This window comes from Aplidium turbinatum, chromosome 14, assembly GCF_918807975.1.
Source record: "Aplidium turbinatum chromosome 14, kaAplTurb1.1, whole genome shotgun sequence".
NCBI lineage: Eukaryota > Metazoa > Chordata > Ascidiacea > Aplousobranchia > Polyclinidae > Aplidium > Aplidium turbinatum.
This window is the reverse complement of record NC_137485.1, coordinates 12,804,286-12,822,635: the sequence shown is the minus strand read 5'-3', so window position 1 is coordinate 12,822,635 and position 18,350 is coordinate 12,804,286. Positions and strand designations below refer to the sequence as shown.

Here is an 18,350-nt window from a genome sequence, read left to right as displayed (position 1 = left end):
GCTGATCCTGTGATCGTATGTACACTACAACTTCTCCAAAATGTGGACCTTTTCGGCTCAAGGGGGGGTTCCCGGGAACCCTGAAAACCCCCCCTGGCTACGGGCCTGGCTGTTGCAGGGGAATTATTTCATCCTTTAGGTCATAAGTATAGGAGTTAGGAGTGCAGGGGGTGCGATCGCACCGCCAAAGTTTTTGATTTGTCGACAATTTGGGCAGAACTTTTAACATGTTTTACAAATTCATTAAAATATAACTGCTTTTCGATTTTTTAGCCCAAATACTCAAAATTGTGCCTTAATATTGAATTTAAAGCATGTAAAATTAGCAAAATTAGCTAAAAATGTGAATGATTGCATGGAATTTAAGTTGTGAGAGTATAAAACAAATGTGTAATTCGTGGAGAGTTTGTAAAAGTTTGGGCAAAAATATCCAGATGCTTACAAATTTTGTTGAAAGTACGGTAGGCTACATCCTAATCGAGATGTGCTCAAATATCGAAAATGTTGGTTTAATTGTATCATAAAAATAGAGAAAATCAATATAATCAGCCAAAAATGTAAATCAAAAAAGATTATTGGCAAACCAACTTGGGAGTTGTTTCGTTTTGAAGCAAAAGACTTTTGTCTTTTCTACATCTCAAGTTGGACTTCTTAGTAAAATTTTCTGTTTGTTTCGAACTCCAGGCGATTTGGTTTTCCTGCAGATTTGGTACAAAAATACGGTAGGCCAATTGCTGCTAATGGGATCAACGAATATTGCAGCCAAACCTAACGTCTAATGCGTGACCATAAAAGTAGGTTAAATGACTATTTTTGATTTTGTACAAATGTATTGCCTAATGCCAAAGTACTTTGATATTTCAGCATTTTCTCCTTCAAAACACTCTTAATTTTTGTAAACTAGCTGTTTTCGCAACAAGCCAACAGTTTCTAATCACGACAACATATCTCATATCTTGTACACGTTAGATGCTTTTCTCCCAGAAGTCTCATCAAAATAGGTGTAAGATGTTAAAAAATTTCAACAGATCAACACTTTGTCGATAACGAGTCTCCTACAAGTCGAAGTCAGCAGTTGTGAACTGAGCAGAAAGGTAATTGCTGAGTTGCACTTGCTGAGTTGTTGCATGCCGAGTGGTCTGACGACCATAGATAACAGACTGCTAGGCTATGCTTATTGTGGGCTGGAAGAAGTCCTGAGCGACTGCGCAAATATGGTGTCGATTGATGAAATATTAGTCTGTCTGCTGCGCAACTTCGTAGGCTATTTAGAAGTTGTCAACTGCTTAAATTACCAACAAAAATCCTGTATATCTACAAACCAGATCAGGCGTTTACAAAACTCTAAACTCTTTTGTTTTGAAAAAACGACAGCCGTAAAACGATGTCACATGCGACAGACGGAAGACGGGCGTTGGACCATTTTCGGTTTGATGACTTTCACAAATTCCAATAAACTGTAAAGCGGTTGGCAGCATAGCAAACTTTTGGAACAAATGCACACTTAAATATTTAAATTGATTTGTTTCGATTTTATTACTTTCGTAGCCTACCATCTGAACTGAAAAAAACAAAAACAAAAACAAAACAAAAAACGTTCTGTCAATAACCCAGACGTTTGCAGAAATTGAAACATTGAATCAATGTAGAAATGACGGATCTTTACATTGTGGAGCCGAGAAAATCTCGTCCTTTGTAATGGCCTATGGCGTAATAATGGCTCTCTTGGGCGAAATTGTTGTCCATATTATTTATTAGGCCTTGGCTGCCCTTCTAAGGTTTGAATTGCGCCATTCTAGTTTTCGTTTTCACTATGGCGTTTTCTTAAATTTAGTTATACTGTAACTTTATTGGTCAGATTTTAGCTATAATTAATTGTTGGTAGTCGGACCACTCGGCACGCGACAACTCAGCGAGTGCTTCAACTCAGCAAGTAGCCTATACTTCAACTCTTTACATTTTAGCTACTGTCCAAATCAGCAAATGAAATTTTCATGTAGCATCGGATTTTCTTGGTCATTGTTTGCTAAACTGATTTGCGGAGTTGCTACATGCCAAGTATCGCCTTGGTCAGTTTTTACTTGCTTAAGTTCATCGTTTACCAATTTCAGCCACTTGCTAAAATGTTGCTGGCTCAGTTATCTTCTCACTTGCTCAACTGCAATGTGTTGAGTTCACAACTGCTGAGTTCTAAAATACCCTTAATTTTTACGTCAGTTTTTAAAATATGTTTTTAGGTAGCCTGTCTTAGACCAGTGGTTCCCAATTTTTTTACACCACCGGCCCCGGGGAACCGGTAAAAATTGAAAAAAAAATGTTCGCGGACCGACAGCAAAAGATTGTAACGAATATAACAGATATTTGTAGCCTAATTATTTGTTAACAAAAAATTGTCGCTGCGTACCATAACGCAAGATTTTGGCTATGAATTTAAGGCAAAAATTATGCTACAAAACGAGAGTCAAATCAACTCAAACATGTCAATCCATGTACATAAAAATGATTGCCCTTTTCTGCCAGTATGCGAGGCAAACAAAGGCAGGAAAAGAAACGGTCCCACAAATTACCCATAAGCACCTTAAGTCCGTCGACTTTCCCATAAGTCTGGCCGAATTGCGTCAATTTACCCATACGTTACGTCGAATTACCCATAAGTTGCGTCAAATTATCCATAAGCACCAAAGTCCGTCGAATTACTCATAAGTCGCGTCAAATTACCTTTAAGGCGAATTACTCATAAGCACCATAAGTCCATCGAATTACCCATAAGTCACGCCGAATTATTTATAAGTTAGGACCTCGAATTACCCACAAGTCCAGCCAAATTACTCATAAGTTATGTTGAATTACTCATAAGCATCCATAAGTGACGTCGTGTAAGTCGAACGGACTTATGGTTAGTAGGAATTCGAAGTGACTTATGGGTAGCCTACTTATGGGTAATTCGACGCGAGTTGCTCCCAGGTTTAGCAATAGCAAGCAAGACGACTAGGCTATATCAATGGAATCCTGCCACTAGACTACCTCCAACTCAAACCTGCAAGGCTATGCAGGGCCTTACTGGTGAGGTGGTTGTCGAAGATGAGAATATCCTCGACGACTTTCGGTTCATTTTTAACCATAATTTTCTGGACTTGCTTATGACCGAACAAACTATAGTAGGCTACGTGTAGGCCTATCAGCACTGGTTGTCGCAGATTGATGCGTTTTTTTTTTGTGGAACCCAGCTCTGGGAACGAAACAAATCGAAAGGAGCTGAAAGCATTCTTGAGGCTTGTTTTCTTTAAAGGTCTAAACCAGGGCAACTCAACTGGCGGACCGCGGTCCGAATCCGGACCTTCTGGGACCTGGGTGTTGATTGTGGATCTTGAGCTTTCGAAAGAATAACCTCATTGCCACGTTTCAGGGCTTCTTTAAACAGATTTCTACTGGGAGGAAGCAATTTTTACTGTGATTATCGAAGTTGCTTGGAGGGCTTCTCCCCAACACTTTTTCAGAAATCCAAGTCGAGTTACATTTTACCTAAAAAAGTGGTTTGGTACAGATAATTTAACTTTCGTGGTTGCGTGTGAAATAACTTATTCACCGGACCTCTAAAAATATTCAACTTGTCAAACTGGACCTTTGTTAACATTAGTTTGAGTAATCCTAGTCTAAACCATAAAAACACAACGGAAGATTAATAGAGCACTGTTACAGAGATAGCAACACCTTTATGGACCATTTTGAGCAGAAATAGATTCCAACTTCTTACCAGCTTTCGCAATTTTTACGATAACTTCAAGATTTCCCAGAATAATCAAGACAGACTCTACAAAATCAAACCTGTTTATGAGTTAATGCGGTCTCGGAGGCGTTCTTTGTACAATCTTGGCGAGCACATTTCCATTGATGAGGGAATGTTAAAATGCAAAGATCGTCTTGCATTTAATGTGTACAACAAACATGAACCAATTAAATGTGGCATCAAATCATATAGGTTGGCAGATTCCACAAGTTACTATCGTTGGAATCTGTCCATCCACAGTGTTGAAGAAGCATCTGAAGGAGATTATTTGTGAATTGTTTGTTGAGTTGCAGCAAACTATGGCACTCACTATATACCTATGTCCTATATGGATAATTATTATAACAGTGTGAAGATCAGTGAAGCTGCTTTCTCTCGAGATCCATACTACGGGGACTTTGCGGTCTTTTCCAGCGCTGATGATCTTGATCAATATAAAAACGACAATGGCTGACTTGGTGAATGCTTTCAAGTGGTGAACTGTTTAAATTTTACAACGTCTACGAAAAAATGTAAACTTTTAACAGCTCACGACTTAAAAACATTCACTCAGTCATAAAATGTGATGAAGACGTCTCCAGCTAAGCAACATCAAAACAGTCACACGAATTGTATTGTGGGTCGAATTGTAATTTTGTTCCAAAAATTTTCACCAAATGAAAGTCGCTAATTCAATTTCAAAAATTTGCTTCGAAATCAGTCAACCAAATACAGTATGTTCACGCCTGTCGTGGATTACACCATGCTGCAAATACTATAGGAAATCAAAAAAGGCAAATATTCTTGCCTACGAAAAAAGATCGTCCAGCATAGGTCATCATGTACTACTGTAAATTAATACTTTGAACACGCAGTTAAGCGCAACGTTATGTGGACTAAGAATTTTTAGGGAGTCTATCTTTATTAACAAATAAGTTTTACAAGCTTTCTATAAGCAGTGAAAGCTTATGCTATTTCTACATTCTGAAACATAAACTACCAAGACACATTTGCGGTAGCTTCATTCCAGATATATCCCTGGTTCAGTAACGCAGCTCTCGTGGTGCGTCACGGAAAACAAAAACGAGAAACCGTAAAGGCGCAAAATGTAATATCTGATGTGTTTTCAATCCCTTCACCAAAGCATTTTTGTCATATTAATCATGAAGGCTTTCATGTAGACTTTTACATCACCTTTTGTAAGGCGATAGTGATAGGCTACTCCTTTTCGTACGCGCTATCGCTGGAAAAGACCTGATTGCAGCGCCGAATCGCGGAAAATTTTAAGCAAATAAGCAATCCATTAAAGGCAGAGATCTATGCAAACAACTGTTGCTCAAGAAAATCTGAAAACTCTATGCCTAAAAGTTAGATTGGAATTGCTTCTTAAAAAAAAGAACAAATAAAACAAGGAGACGTGCTTTGAACTGAAAGTGACTTTAAGGTCGTTACTCTTTGCTTCCCTGACAGCAAAATCTGTCATTTTTACAACGTCTGCAGACGTTGAATCAATGTAAAAATGTCAGATTTTGCTATCCGGGTTGTAAGTCAATTTGCTAGCTTGACAGCAAAAGTTTTCTATCGTTTCGAGGTAAAGATATTTATAGAGAAACGATGTAAAATGGAAACTTTGGCTGGCTGGTAGGTCAATGCAAGACGATTATCCACAGCATTTTATATGCAAGTGGCATGGGAAGGACTTGCAAATGATACACCTCAACAACTTGATTTAATGCACGAAGCGCCACTCCGTGCAAGAATGTTCAGATGTAAATTCATAAAAAAGCAACAACAAAAAGAGACGAGAGAAGTGGCAAAGTAACTTAGCAAAGCTGTAAGCTACTGAAAACACCCTTTTCCGAAATGTGCAGTGAAAAAAAAAGATGTCTTATCTTCCTTGAGAAACATTTAACATTGCGTTGTCATTTCAGAGTGCGTTTCATTTGCTTTTTTTAACATCTTCTTTCTGCTGCACAGATCTTGGTTAACGTCACTCATAGAAAACCGTAGGATTCAGTTTGTACGATGAGGTCGGGCGAAATCGAAAGGGAAAATCTTGAGCCCAAAAATGTTGATCGCATTCTTCTGCGAAGTGGTGATTTATGAATGACCTTGGAAGCGACATTTTGAAACTGCGTCACGCCGCTCCATCTTTTTCTTTTTTGGAATCATCTTGAGAAAACTCGGCGACGTACAAACTCTTGTCGATGACCTAAATGCATATCGGAGTTAAAATAGGCAAAGTCAGCCTGATCTCAGGTAATTTTAAGGGTCATTGAGTGTCTACTTTCATGCCCATTTCGTACGCTTGGCTGCGTTACAAAGTACGTTCACTCTTACGTTTTCCCTTTTGTTGCTTAACAGACTTCTCGAATAAGATGATGCAAGTTCAAAGCTTAGTTCATGTCAGTATCAGGAAAATTAAGAACGTAAATGTGAGAGTCACTTACGCCGTCTTGATTCTGAATGTAAGATGCGCTATACAAAACGTGTTGCCGGATTTAGTGCCAAAATGTTACAGAAAAACCGTGCAAATTAATCCAAAGCGACTTGTCAACCAAGTATGGGCAGTGGATGCGACGAACTATTATGAAATATTGCACAGAGTGCTGGGATCATAAATGATGATACTTTCGTTAGACGTGTTGATGGCTTTGGGATGCAGTATTTGATAAACTTGTGCACTCCCAGATTGTAGCCAAGGTTCATTGAGCAGTTTAAATTTTCAAATACTATAGCATTAATACACTGAAAGGTCGCTTTGAAATAATATTGTGCGGCTTTGTAAACTTTGATTCATATTTAACAGACCAGCATTGGTTCACTTTTGAGCTAGTTTGGAATGCAATTTAATTTGAAGAAACATCTGGCAGCACTTTTATTTAATGCAACCAAATCTGAGCTGGTAGTTTCGTATTTCCAGTTCTTTTAGAAATCCGTGGGTTATATTCAACCATTGAGGTCAGAAAACACATGGCAATATACTGTAAGTTAGTTACAATTGTAGCACTAATTTAAAATTTCAAAAAAGTTATCAATGGATGCCGATTTTGGCGAGGCTGCTTGCAACCAGTGCGCTAGGCAGCGTTTTGCGTATGGCGTGAGTAGTTCTTAGACCGCTTTATGTATTGTACAATTGTTTCCAAGTTCAAGCAATCGCCTCTGACAAAGTCGACGAAAATACAAAAAGAGCTGAAATCGTTGAAGGTTTATACAAACCGGGGGAATGGGTTTGACGTCAGTTTTGAGTTCTTCTTCAATTCTTGCCAGGTTGAATCGGTCGTCATAAGTGATAAGGTTAATAGCCAACCCAAGGTGCCCGTAACGACCTGCACGACAACAAAATTATTTGGTCTCTAGAGTTATTAGAGAAAAAAGTTACCTCTCTACTCAAATTGTATTATGAAAAAGAATTGCTGGAGAAGGAAGTACATAACAAAATACTATAAAGTCATTACACGAATGAATTAAATAAAAACGTGTAACAGACAAGAGCATCCTCCGGTGAACAAACCACCAAATCAAGTCCTTTGTAAATCCTAAAACCTCTGCTTCAAAATGGTTGAACTACGATACTTACCAGATCGGCCAATCCGATGAAGGTAGGTTTCGGGCATTTTCGGAAAATCAAAGTTGATAACGACGTTGACGGCTTGTATGTCAATGCCTCGGGTGAAGAGATCGCTGCAGACCAGATTCCTACAGAGTCCTTGCCGGAAGTCATGGAACACCCGATTACGATATTCCTGTGTACGAATCATAGAGAAAATGATGAATATTTAATGCTCGATGACGTTTATCTATTGTTAAAGTATATTCAGTGGCTTTCCAATAGAAGGAAGCGAACCCTTCATAGTATGTAGTATTTTTATTATATCCACTAATCACGGCATCCAACAACTGTCATAGCTTCAAATCCAAAGCATGGAAAAAGTACCTAATTACCAAGATTATAAGTTTAAAATTGGTCCGATTAGGCCAGGGGTTACCAACTACGGCCCGCGGGTCAGATTCGGCCCACCGCACTGTACAGAGAATGTGGAATTGCACTGCATAAAAATCCTATCAAACGTTAACGCTGCGTGAGTTAACGCATGGTGGAGTTTTTCTCCACAACTTATTCGCCTGCACAAACCAAACGTGTCAATTGCTGCTCATAGCTGGATAAATCCCACTCTGTAAATCACAACCGCAGGTTGCAGAATGCAAACTGTAATGAACAAAATGGTTATCTGGCCACAGAGCATCTCTTATTACAGCCACCAGGCCCTCTCTCAAATAAGTTGATAACATCTAGGTTAGGCAAACAAAATCCACGGCGTGCTCACGAAACTACGACCTCAGTAAACTGTTTTCCGCATGCGTTTTGAGGCTCTAAGTACAAGTCTAAAGAAAATATGTTTTGATTCAAAGACCTCGCTCGAGTGGTCAGTGAATCAGCAATAGTTTGCATTGAATTAATTACCTATGTTAACACATCATCAAGAACCTAGCTGGACAGATATATCTCATTTGCATTGATTCAACGTCTGTTGACATTAAATCAATAAAAACGTAAAGGTATTCGCTAGCTGGGGTAAAAATCCTTATCGTATAAAACTTAAAAATTGAATGTTGCTAACTTGCATTCATCGAATGCTGGCATTAGCACAAGGTAATCTCGTAACATAATTTATTAAAGATCAATTTCGCTGGAATAATAGAATTTATTAGCTTATTCAAATAGAACTTAAAGACTTATAAAATTTAATAAAACTTAAAAAAAGAGGCATGGAAGGATTGTGGAGCAATATCAGATTACCTGTTTCATACGAGCGTGAATGTAGAAGCAGGAGTAGCCCAGTTCCGTGATTTTCTTCGCAAGAAGTTCAACTCGATGGGTAGAGTTACAAAAAATAATAGATTGGTTGATTTGCAGCTGAAAGAAATATCGAGCATGATGAGAGCAATAAACACGTCATGGATGAGTGATTACATTAGTTCTTATCCACGCAACTAAATCGATCAATGAATTCACGCATGATTGACTTGAAACGTATTAGAATGCCAATGCAATATGCATTGTGGGGTTTGTTCAAACTATGGTCAAACATAACGTAAGATTCAAACAAATGTAATTTTCTAAGTCCTAACCCTAGTCGCTGATTTCTCATTAGTAGATACACAAAAAAAACAAATATGCAGCATTTTTTAAACATGCAAAATTTAGAAAATGTTGATGTTCTCTAAACGCAAAAAAGTTGCAAAAATGTGAAAAAAGATCAACGCAATTTGATTGTCCAATTTGTCCATTGTGACGTTTGCGAAACTTAGCGTAAGACTTAAATAAATTTCATGATAAAATCCTAATCGCAGTCACTGTTTCGTCATTGTTAAAAGTGTAAAATGCAGTAGCTATATATATTTTTTTGCTCAAATCTTACATTTACTTTACTAGAAAGCGCTGTAGAGGACAAACTGCAGAACTCGGACGCACGCGTATTAGAAACATCATGTTCAAGTTGACACCCCAGCAAAGTTCCTGATGTGTGGTTAATTACATGCTTTTCGTGACTCTCCTGTTACTCATACATGTTATCCAGTCTTGTGAAAAGTTAGCAAAAATTATCAATCGGATTGACTCGGCAAAGAGTTGTCTTTGTAGCAATGCAAAAGGACATGAACAATTGAACATAACAGGACATTGCAAAACTTACTCCAGTTTGTTACAGGAAGATTAACTAAAATTTACACAGAACTAGGTAATGAGTTGCCAGTTTTTTTCAACTTTTCACAATTATGACCTTCGTGTTATTGATACTAAGAAACTCTTTTTTACAATCAAAGTTTATTCCTATTATATCAAAGGTAAACGGTAAGAGTTCCTTTACAACCCATATTGGTGACTTGTCTCTTTCGTTCAAGTTTTGAATCCTCCGTGTTAGACTTGGGCAAGTGAAAGATAACCCGGTATTGCAACTTGATCAAAATTTTTGGCAAGCCTACAGCCCTACAACCTTGCTATATAAGAATCTTAACATTTCATAGATTTCTGGTCAGATTAATCTAACAGCTGTGGTTGCCAGCGATGTGACTATGCGGTCATGACTTACTTTTGAAAACAAGGTGTTGAGGCAATGCACTTTCTTTTTCTCTTCAACGTAAGCGTAATATTGCGTAACGCCTTTCAATGTTAACTCTTCCATAAGGTTTATCTCGTAGGGTTTCTTCATATGTTTCACCTGGAAGAGCAATAGCGGTTAACAATTTCCAAACACAATTGCTGAGATAACAGATAAAAAACTGCGATTTTAATTCCACACTTGTTATTGTTTGGCTCTGATCTTGATAAAGTCTTCACACAAGATTTTCCATGGTATGGTGTCACCCACTTAGTTTAATTATAACGCTGATTCAACGTCCACCAGCGTTAAATCTATGTTGAAATAGAACTGATTGGCTGATTGGGTAGTCAGTAGTCACCGAGTCAAATCAATAGCTACCGGTGAAAAGAAAAAGATACAGAAAACGTGTTGAATGCAAAAATGAGCTGAGCTGAAAAATAAAGCAACATCAAACCCTCATAGAAAATCAGTCCATTTTTACATTTGTGTAACGTCAAAAAAGGGCTGGTTTTCTGGCTGAGAGTATCAACTATCGACTCATTTACGGAGTCCGAAGGGGAATTTCTAAGCGATATGTTATAATATGATCTTGAAAACAATTTGCTTTATTGCTCACCATAAAGTCTTTAACTGTTACTGGAAATGTGGCGGAGAAAAGAAGTATTTGCCTCGTTACAGGAAGAGAATTCACAATGTTGTCCATCATTAGTTTGAAGTCTTGAGATAACAACTTGTCTGCCTGTAAGCGAAAGACTAAAATCATTAAAATCTGAAAGGCTTGCAAATTAGCCACCATAACACATATCAAAATGTTTTTATTGAGTTAAGCCATGAGTAACTTAAGTCATATACATGAACAGTTATCTTTTTATGAAAGCTAACACTTACCTCATCTAGCACTATCATGTTGCATTGGTCAACCTTTGCTATTCCTTTGTTGATAAGATCCAGTATCCTTCCAGGCGTGGCAACAATGACATGAACTGCAAATTTTGTAATGTGGAGATAAAAAAATAAAGCGACTAACCAGAAGTGCTACACAAAACTTCTTGTCATCAAAGCTATACATAAAATTAAGCAGGTTAGTACAAAACATGGAAACTTGTGTCACTTAGGATGCAAATGTCCTTGTTGCAATTTAACTGTTAAAAAAAAAACAGCTTCTGCAAGTTTTATGCCACAGGTGCATATAAAGTCGTGCAATCAGCACTAGCAACAACGCATTTTCATTAAACTTAATGACACACTTCGTGCTAATGACAAAATAGCTCTGTTAATAAACCTTAAACTATTGCAAGTTAATACAAAATTTAAAATTATTTAACCATCTATTGAAAATAGAATTTGTATGCATGTTGATATCGGTGTTTGCTTTGGTTGTTCGTTTTAAGTATTTTTCAAATTTTCATTGTTACATGTGCTAGCTCAAAGGTCTCAAATAAGCAACCCGCGGGTCGCATGAGGCCCGCGAGGACTTTTGGTGCGGTTCGCGGTGCATTTTTAAACTTTGAAATAATTAACAGTTATACATATTTTTCTATACACTTAAAAGGATAAAACGCACTCTAAAATTGCTCAAAAAATCTGAAAATGTCCATCAAACTTCACGCGACTTCTCAGGTCCACTGTCGCGCCATTTTATTGCCTGCAAGAAACTCGTATTGTTACATCACAATCACACTTATTGCGTTGTTTTGCAATAGTAACCTTGGTATTTGCTGAAGTCAGTTGTTCAAGGGTTTAGTTTTTTCCGCGCTTTAACTGCTAGATTTTTATTCTCCAGGTCCATCGTTTCGTTTGCGTTTCTTTTTCGTTTTTTTTTTTGCGTTTGCACAATGTTTGTCTATCTATTCGTTCTTACTACTTTTTCTTGCGATCGTTAGTTCGCAACGTTGTTGGTGTGTTCTTACTGCCCTTTTATTGCGATCTAACGTTCTTGGTGTGTTCTTTGCCCTTTTTAGTGCGTTTTAACTGCGTTATTTTGCTTATTGACTACTTTTTGTGTATTGCGGCCCTCGGGTTAATTTACAAATGTTTATTTGGCCGTCAGAGCAATTTGAGTTTGAAACCCTAGTACTAGGTGATGATTCATTATTATAGCGAAATCGATTCTGAATAAATTACGCTAAGAAGTTAGGTTATAGCGCAAATGCCAGCATTTGATGAATGCAAAATAGCAGTATAATCGTCTATGAAAAACTGAACTTGACATTGTAAAAGCGATAACGACATATTGTAGATTTACTAATTGAAATCATACCAGGATTTTCCAATCTCATAATGTCGTCGCGTAGATTAGTTCCACCAGTGGTGACCATCACATTCAAAGCTCCCATGTGGCGACTCAGCTCGATCGCTATTTGTGAAGTTTGCAAGGCAAGCTCTCGTGTAGGAACTAAGACTATGGCTGGAAAGAAAATCAAACACGTTTTGCATTGCAATACCTCAACAAACTGAGTTAAAGCGAACCAAGAACACACAGTAGAATCTCAGAATGAGAAATAGCTGTTACTCAAGACTTTATTGCAGTTTGTTACACAGTAGTACAAGTTTTGAAATAACAGACTAGGATTTAGCATTAGTGGTTTCATGAAATTAATGGGCTATGTTCTTGGCAGCTATATAATCAATAAGACTTACCGTATTTTACGGACCATAAGGCGCATTTTAAATCCATTTTTTTCCTCATAAATTGATCGTGCGCCTTATGGTCCGGTGCGCCTAATGTATGGATCAAGTGCGGTAGTGCTGTATTGCCTACACTCAAAACCAGTACCGATACTACTATTATATATATGGTCCGGTGCGCCTTATGGTCCGGTGCGCCTTATGGTCTGGTGCGCCTTATGGTCTGGTGCGCCTTATGTATAAACAAAAAACTGTAATTAATTAAACGGTAATTAATTTTGTATAACTGGATGGTGTTACAAACCAAAATTTGTTGGACTTTTTAAACATTTATATAACGGATTTCAGTTAATATTGTGCTTGCTTGAAAGTAAATGACACATTGAGAGCAATAAAAAATATATCAGCATTTTGGCATTACTATAACAACAAAATTATGAGAGTGCTTCAAGTTGATACCTTGCACGTTATCTTTGTTTAAATCACACCGGCCAAGCATTGGGATCAGATAGGCTCCCGACTTTCCTGTACCATTCTTAGCTCTTGCTAAAACGTCTCTCCCTGCAAATTCAAGAAACATGGCAAAAATAAGAAAGTTGATACATGTGGAGATACATACATACACAATCACATACATACAGGATACATGTGATTACATCATCTTGAGGATATACTAAACGGAACAAAGCTTATAGATGCAGATAATTTAGTGCCTGCCAAATAGGTAATATAGAAACTATAATGATATGATAGAAAATATCCATATATATAATATATAATAAGAATATATATACCGCATATAGTCAGTACCTGACAAAGCAACGGGTATGCTTTCCTCCTGAATTGGAGATGGCTTTTCCCAACCTTTCTCAAATATTCCCATTAACAACTCTCTCTTCAAACAGAAATCTTCAAATTCAACACCTTTTGTTGAAGTCACATCCTTTACAAAAATATTTCAGCCAATTAAAATCATATTCCAGTGCAACCAAGCACATATGAAGTAAGCAACGACATGATTTAGGGAAAGTATTCATTTTTGTCAATAAGGTATATATATTCAATAATATGTTAAAAAGCAGTGTAAATATAGCAATGACTAATAAAATCATTATCCCAATATTTTAATCTATCGATACCTAGTTGATCAAAATAGCCAGATATACTTTTTTGAATGGACCGGTAATGATCACACATTACAAGTGCGTTCAAAAATGCAGCAGCAATAAGAAAACTTTTTACAAATATGTAACTATACAGAAACTACTGCGCTGGTAGGCCAATGTTTGGTCGCCAGCTTCCACAAACCTACATTCATTATCTGAAAATTTTTGTTCACTTGCATTTATCTTTTCAACTTTTTTCTCTACTTGCATTGGTATATATGTGAAACATTCACTCGAATTGGCAACCTTTTTAACTTTTGCAACAAGGCAACGCCTCTCACATGGAGAAATATTGCTAAAAAAAGTTTCGCACAAGGCTGAGAGTTTACCTATAAAAACTCAAAGATAGCTTCGCAGTACTTGGGAAGCAGTGCATTTAAAGACAACTACAAATCATTTTTATGGTCTTGTTTGCATTGTTCTTACCTGAGTGAACGCAAAAACACGATATTAAACAGTCTTAATGCTTATTGGTCTGTTTGGTACAAAAGTAACAAAATCTGGTCTGTTGAGTGTGGGAAAGCACTTCTTGGTGTGGCCATGCTTGGTCAACAGAAAAATAAAGAGCTTCAAGGCTTGAACACATCATACAAGTAACAAGTGTTGCTTACAGAAGTTGTCTTTCTTTTATCCACCGGTGGTCGATTCAGGTTTGCTTTCCAATCTTCTCCCTCCCTGATAAAAAATTAAACACAACAATGTTGTTATCCATATCAACACAACCAAGTCTGTTAAAACAACAACAACACAATTTCTCAGAAGTGCACTTGTTCAATGAAGCTTTTTCTGAATGAACAACAGTTCATATAATAGAATATATCTCTATTTTTTTGAAAACCGGGTCTGTAGTAAGTTACAGAAAGATGTAGGTATTTTTTATATATTTTTGGTGGCTATTTTTACCCACTTGTTGCCATGGTTATAATCAGGTGTTGCCAGAGTTAGGATTAAATTTAGGAAGAGTTAAAGTAAAGGTTAGGAATAAGGTTAGGGTTTTGATCTTTGCCCAGGACTAAAAAAAATCAAAAGTACAAGTTTTTGTTTTCAACAACTTTAAACTTTTCTTAAATTAGGGCAGAATTCCTTATCTGGCAACACTATTGAGGCTATATTTACACTATTACAGCCATTATTATAATAGTCTGGATATGTGATTTTGAAAAATGGCTTGTCTGAGGTAGCCTATTAAGTTCGATATGATGAGTTTGATGGACAACATCAATGGAATCCAAAAAATCCGTAAAATAAAAACTCATTTAAATTTTTGAAATTGAATTTTGTGTAATTATTCCTTACCCAACTTGTCCTGACAGCATTTTTCCTGATAGTATTGTCGAATGTGTGTTGTTGATAGAGGACTGCACAAAGACTTTTCGATTGTCTGGGTCTTCGTTATTGAGAAGCAAGTTTGTCTTGTAATTAGCAGATGACAATGTTATATCTGTCATAACCAAAAGTCAACGCAATCGTGCTTTCCACGTAACTCACAGATAATTTAAGCCCTGTTTTCCACTTTTTACTGCACTTATATGGTAAAATGTCTTTATAGATACAGTACGGGTATGGTATATCGTTTATCAATCAAAGCTTATACAACCTAAAAAAAATGCAACTTATTAGTTACTATATAAGCTATGGCATGCATGAATGAAGTAATTTTAAGCAGTGAGTTGCAACAGTTTCTCTGTTATTGTTGTTTTACAAATTAACTTTGTCATTAGTACCGGTACTGTACCGTACTCTGTAGCATTTGTAGGCTACAGGATTTCGTCAAAAAAAATCGATTTTTGTGCATTCACTTTGCAACAAAGAATGTTTTTACTAATGCATTTTACACTACTGTTAAATCTACTTCTACTTTCAAAATATGTTTCCTTCCACGCAATTCACAAAACCACCGTTGAAGCGCAACAGCCCACCACAAGGTTTTGACTTGAGGATCATCAATCGGTCACTCACAAAGAAAAACAAAAATGTAAGGACGTTGCCAAACATAAATTTAAAAAAAAAAACTTTTCGCTAGTTTTCACTTTTCAGTTTACAACATATCAATCAATCAATCATGATAAAATTTTTCAACATAGAAAAAATTTTCCAACTTAATAAATTATTACAAATTCAAAAACACTAAAAACAATTTGCAATAATCATGACCAATCAAAAGGAAAAAAGTAGGGAAATACTTTATGCAAGAGTCAAAAATAAAATAAGTCTTTGAAAAATAGTCTAACCTGTTTGGTCTAAAAATTACATTGAAAATTCAAAAATCCATTCAATTCAATTTTATTTTTCATTGCTGGCGCGAACATGCAAAGAATGATAAAGCAAACACACAAATTTGACATCAACAAAAGAGAAAGATGACAAAACCATAAGGTTAAAAACATGCATCGATAACACAGTGCTTGGAAACATTTTCCTAAACATGCACGCACAGCCACAAAACCTAGAAAAAAAGGGAAAAAAAAACTTTTATTTTGTTGATTTTAAAATAGAACTACACTTGCAAAGGCAACAAGAGCGATTTGATACAAATAAAATTCAAAAAGTGACAAGCTACTCAAAGTTTTTATATTGAAAGTCTCGCATTCAAGAAAAAAAATCAAAAAAAACAAAAACAACTACAATCGAAAAGGCTTGTTTTATAATTATAGTTTAATTTTTTTATTGCTTTTAAAGAAATCATAGTTAGAAAAAGTTGACAGAAAAAATTAATTCATTCTATGAAAAGGGAGTATTTGTTTGTAGGTTTCAAATTTACTTTCAGGATACTTTTTATTTAAATTATGCAACAGCACAAATCTTAACCTTTTAAAGTAGATCAAAGACTTCTTACTTTTTCATTCTTTGCAATAACTAATCATTCCTTGGCAGCTCAACTATATTTCAGACAGGAAAAGTGGTGATTGGTTCTGCAACTTTACTCTTCTTTCAAAAATTTTCAGTAATTTATAAAACTACATAGAAACTGACTATAGTTTTTAATTTGTTTGTTGAATCCTAGACCCGCTGAGTTTTTCATGCAAATTTTTTGTTTTTATAATGTTGTTTTTGCACAAACTTGCTACTTTTTTTTAAAGATTTTGTTATTGAAAAAATCTAATAAATTGCATAGGGAAACTCTATAGACGGGTCATTTTTTTTTCTTTCAATTATTTTTTTATCTTCTCTAGATTTTTAGCTCAAATGCTTTGGGCAGTATAGAATTGTTTAAAAAATATGCACTATTACAAAATTGTTGTGCGATTTAGTTTAACTTGATTAGTTCTTCTACGATCATCATTTAAAGTCACTAAACAGATCAAAATGAGTGACATTTTGACACTTTTTGAAATCGAAACTTGGCATTGGAATCCAAAGGTATTTTCACTGGCTGAACTTTGCATTGTTGTTTGAATATTTTTTTCCATATACATCAGGGCTACTCAACTGGCAGACCGCGGTCCAAATCCGTACCTTCGGGGTGTTGATGGTGGACCTTGAGCTTTTGGAAGAATAACCACATTGCCATGATTCAGGGCTTCTTTAAACAGATTTTTACTGGGACGAAGCAATTTTTACTGTGATTATCCTATCGACAACTTTATTCAACTCGATCCTTGGCGCGTATGATATTTTTCCGGTTGCTATTCCAGAGGGAATGAGTTCGATACTACCCGGAAGCATTCCTTTTTTTTTAGTATTTTTTTTTTAACTAAATTTTTACCCGAAGTGCATTTTTTTAGTAAATTTTAAATTTAAGTTGCCTACAGCCCTATTTTTTATGTCTTTTCAAATGTGAGTAATAAAGTTATAGTTTTTTTAATTTGCTGGAATTTGAGATTTTCTCTGAGTACGGTAATTTTTGTTCGTCATAAGAGGATGTGACCGTGTTTGCCGAACGACGCATTACATTTTTGCTCTCAACAAGTTAGTTGTTTACAAAGCTTCTTTTAAAAAAATGGTACTACCGATATGTAATGCGTCGCTCGGCAAACATGGTCACATCCTCTTATGACGAACGGAAAATTACCGTACCCAGAGAAAATCTCAAATTCCAGCAAATTAAAAAAAACTCTAACTTTATTACTCACATTTGAAAGGACATAAAAAATAGGGCTGTAGACAACTCAAATTAAAAATTTACCAAAAAAAATGCACTTCGGGTCAAAATTTAGTTAAAGAAAAAATAAAAAAAAGGAACACTTCCGGGTAGTATCGAACTCATTACTCATTCCCTCTGGAATAGCAACCGGAGAAATATCATACCTGCCACGGATCGAGTTAAATAAAGTTGTCGAATTTAGAACTTATATAGGTGCTTCTCGTCTTTTGCTTTGAAGAAGAAAAAGAAAAAAAAGTGCCTATATAGTGACCATAGGCGCCGGGTTTTGAAAATTGCCGGGGGGGCAAACTTTCTAGCCGACTGATTGCTTACATTCAAAATGCTGATGTTTGTTTGTCAGCATTGATGTTTGTTTGCGCCTATCTGCCATTGTATATCGCCAAGCTTTATAATGTAGGCTCAGGCATCGAAATTTTCACGGCGGACATGTCCGCCGTCACAGCATGTGATGTCCGCGGGAAGTAAGGGATACCTATCCCTGCGGGAAGTACCGTACCATCTAGATCGGTCATATTTGTCCGCCGACAAATAACACAGGAACATAGCGATACAAATCGTCGTTGCATAGCACGAACAATTGT

At 36.4% G+C, this 18,350-nt stretch overlaps 1 protein-coding gene across 2 annotated transcripts; it reads right to left on the bottom strand.

The window, feature by feature from the left end:
* Positions 1 to 4,408: 4,408 nt before the first annotated feature.
* LOC145782713 (putative ATP-dependent RNA helicase DDX6) lies at positions 4,409 to 15,256 on the bottom strand. Of its 2 annotated transcripts, XM_082594467.1 has the most exons (12): positions 14,961 to 15,256; positions 14,276 to 14,339; positions 13,309 to 13,441; positions 12,958 to 13,059; positions 12,131 to 12,277; positions 10,759 to 10,853; positions 10,487 to 10,609; positions 9,859 to 9,987; positions 8,568 to 8,684; positions 7,347 to 7,512; positions 6,986 to 7,095; positions 4,409 to 5,978 (listed from the first exon to the last, which is right to left on the bottom strand). In XM_082594467.1, exons 1-12 carry the CDS (start codon positions 15,110 to 15,112, stop codon positions 5,904 to 5,906), a joined length of 1,413 nt encoding a protein of 470 aa, XP_082450593.1. In that variant the 5' UTR covers positions 15,113 to 15,256; the 3' UTR covers positions 4,409 to 5,903. The 2 variants fall into 2 exon arrangements, with proteins under 2 accessions (XP_082450593.1, XP_082450594.1); XM_082594468.1 differs by lacking the exons at positions 14,276 to 14,339; positions 14,961 to 15,256 and adding an exon at positions 14,091 to 14,145.
* Between the last annotated feature and the right edge of the window lie 3,094 nt (positions 15,257 to 18,350).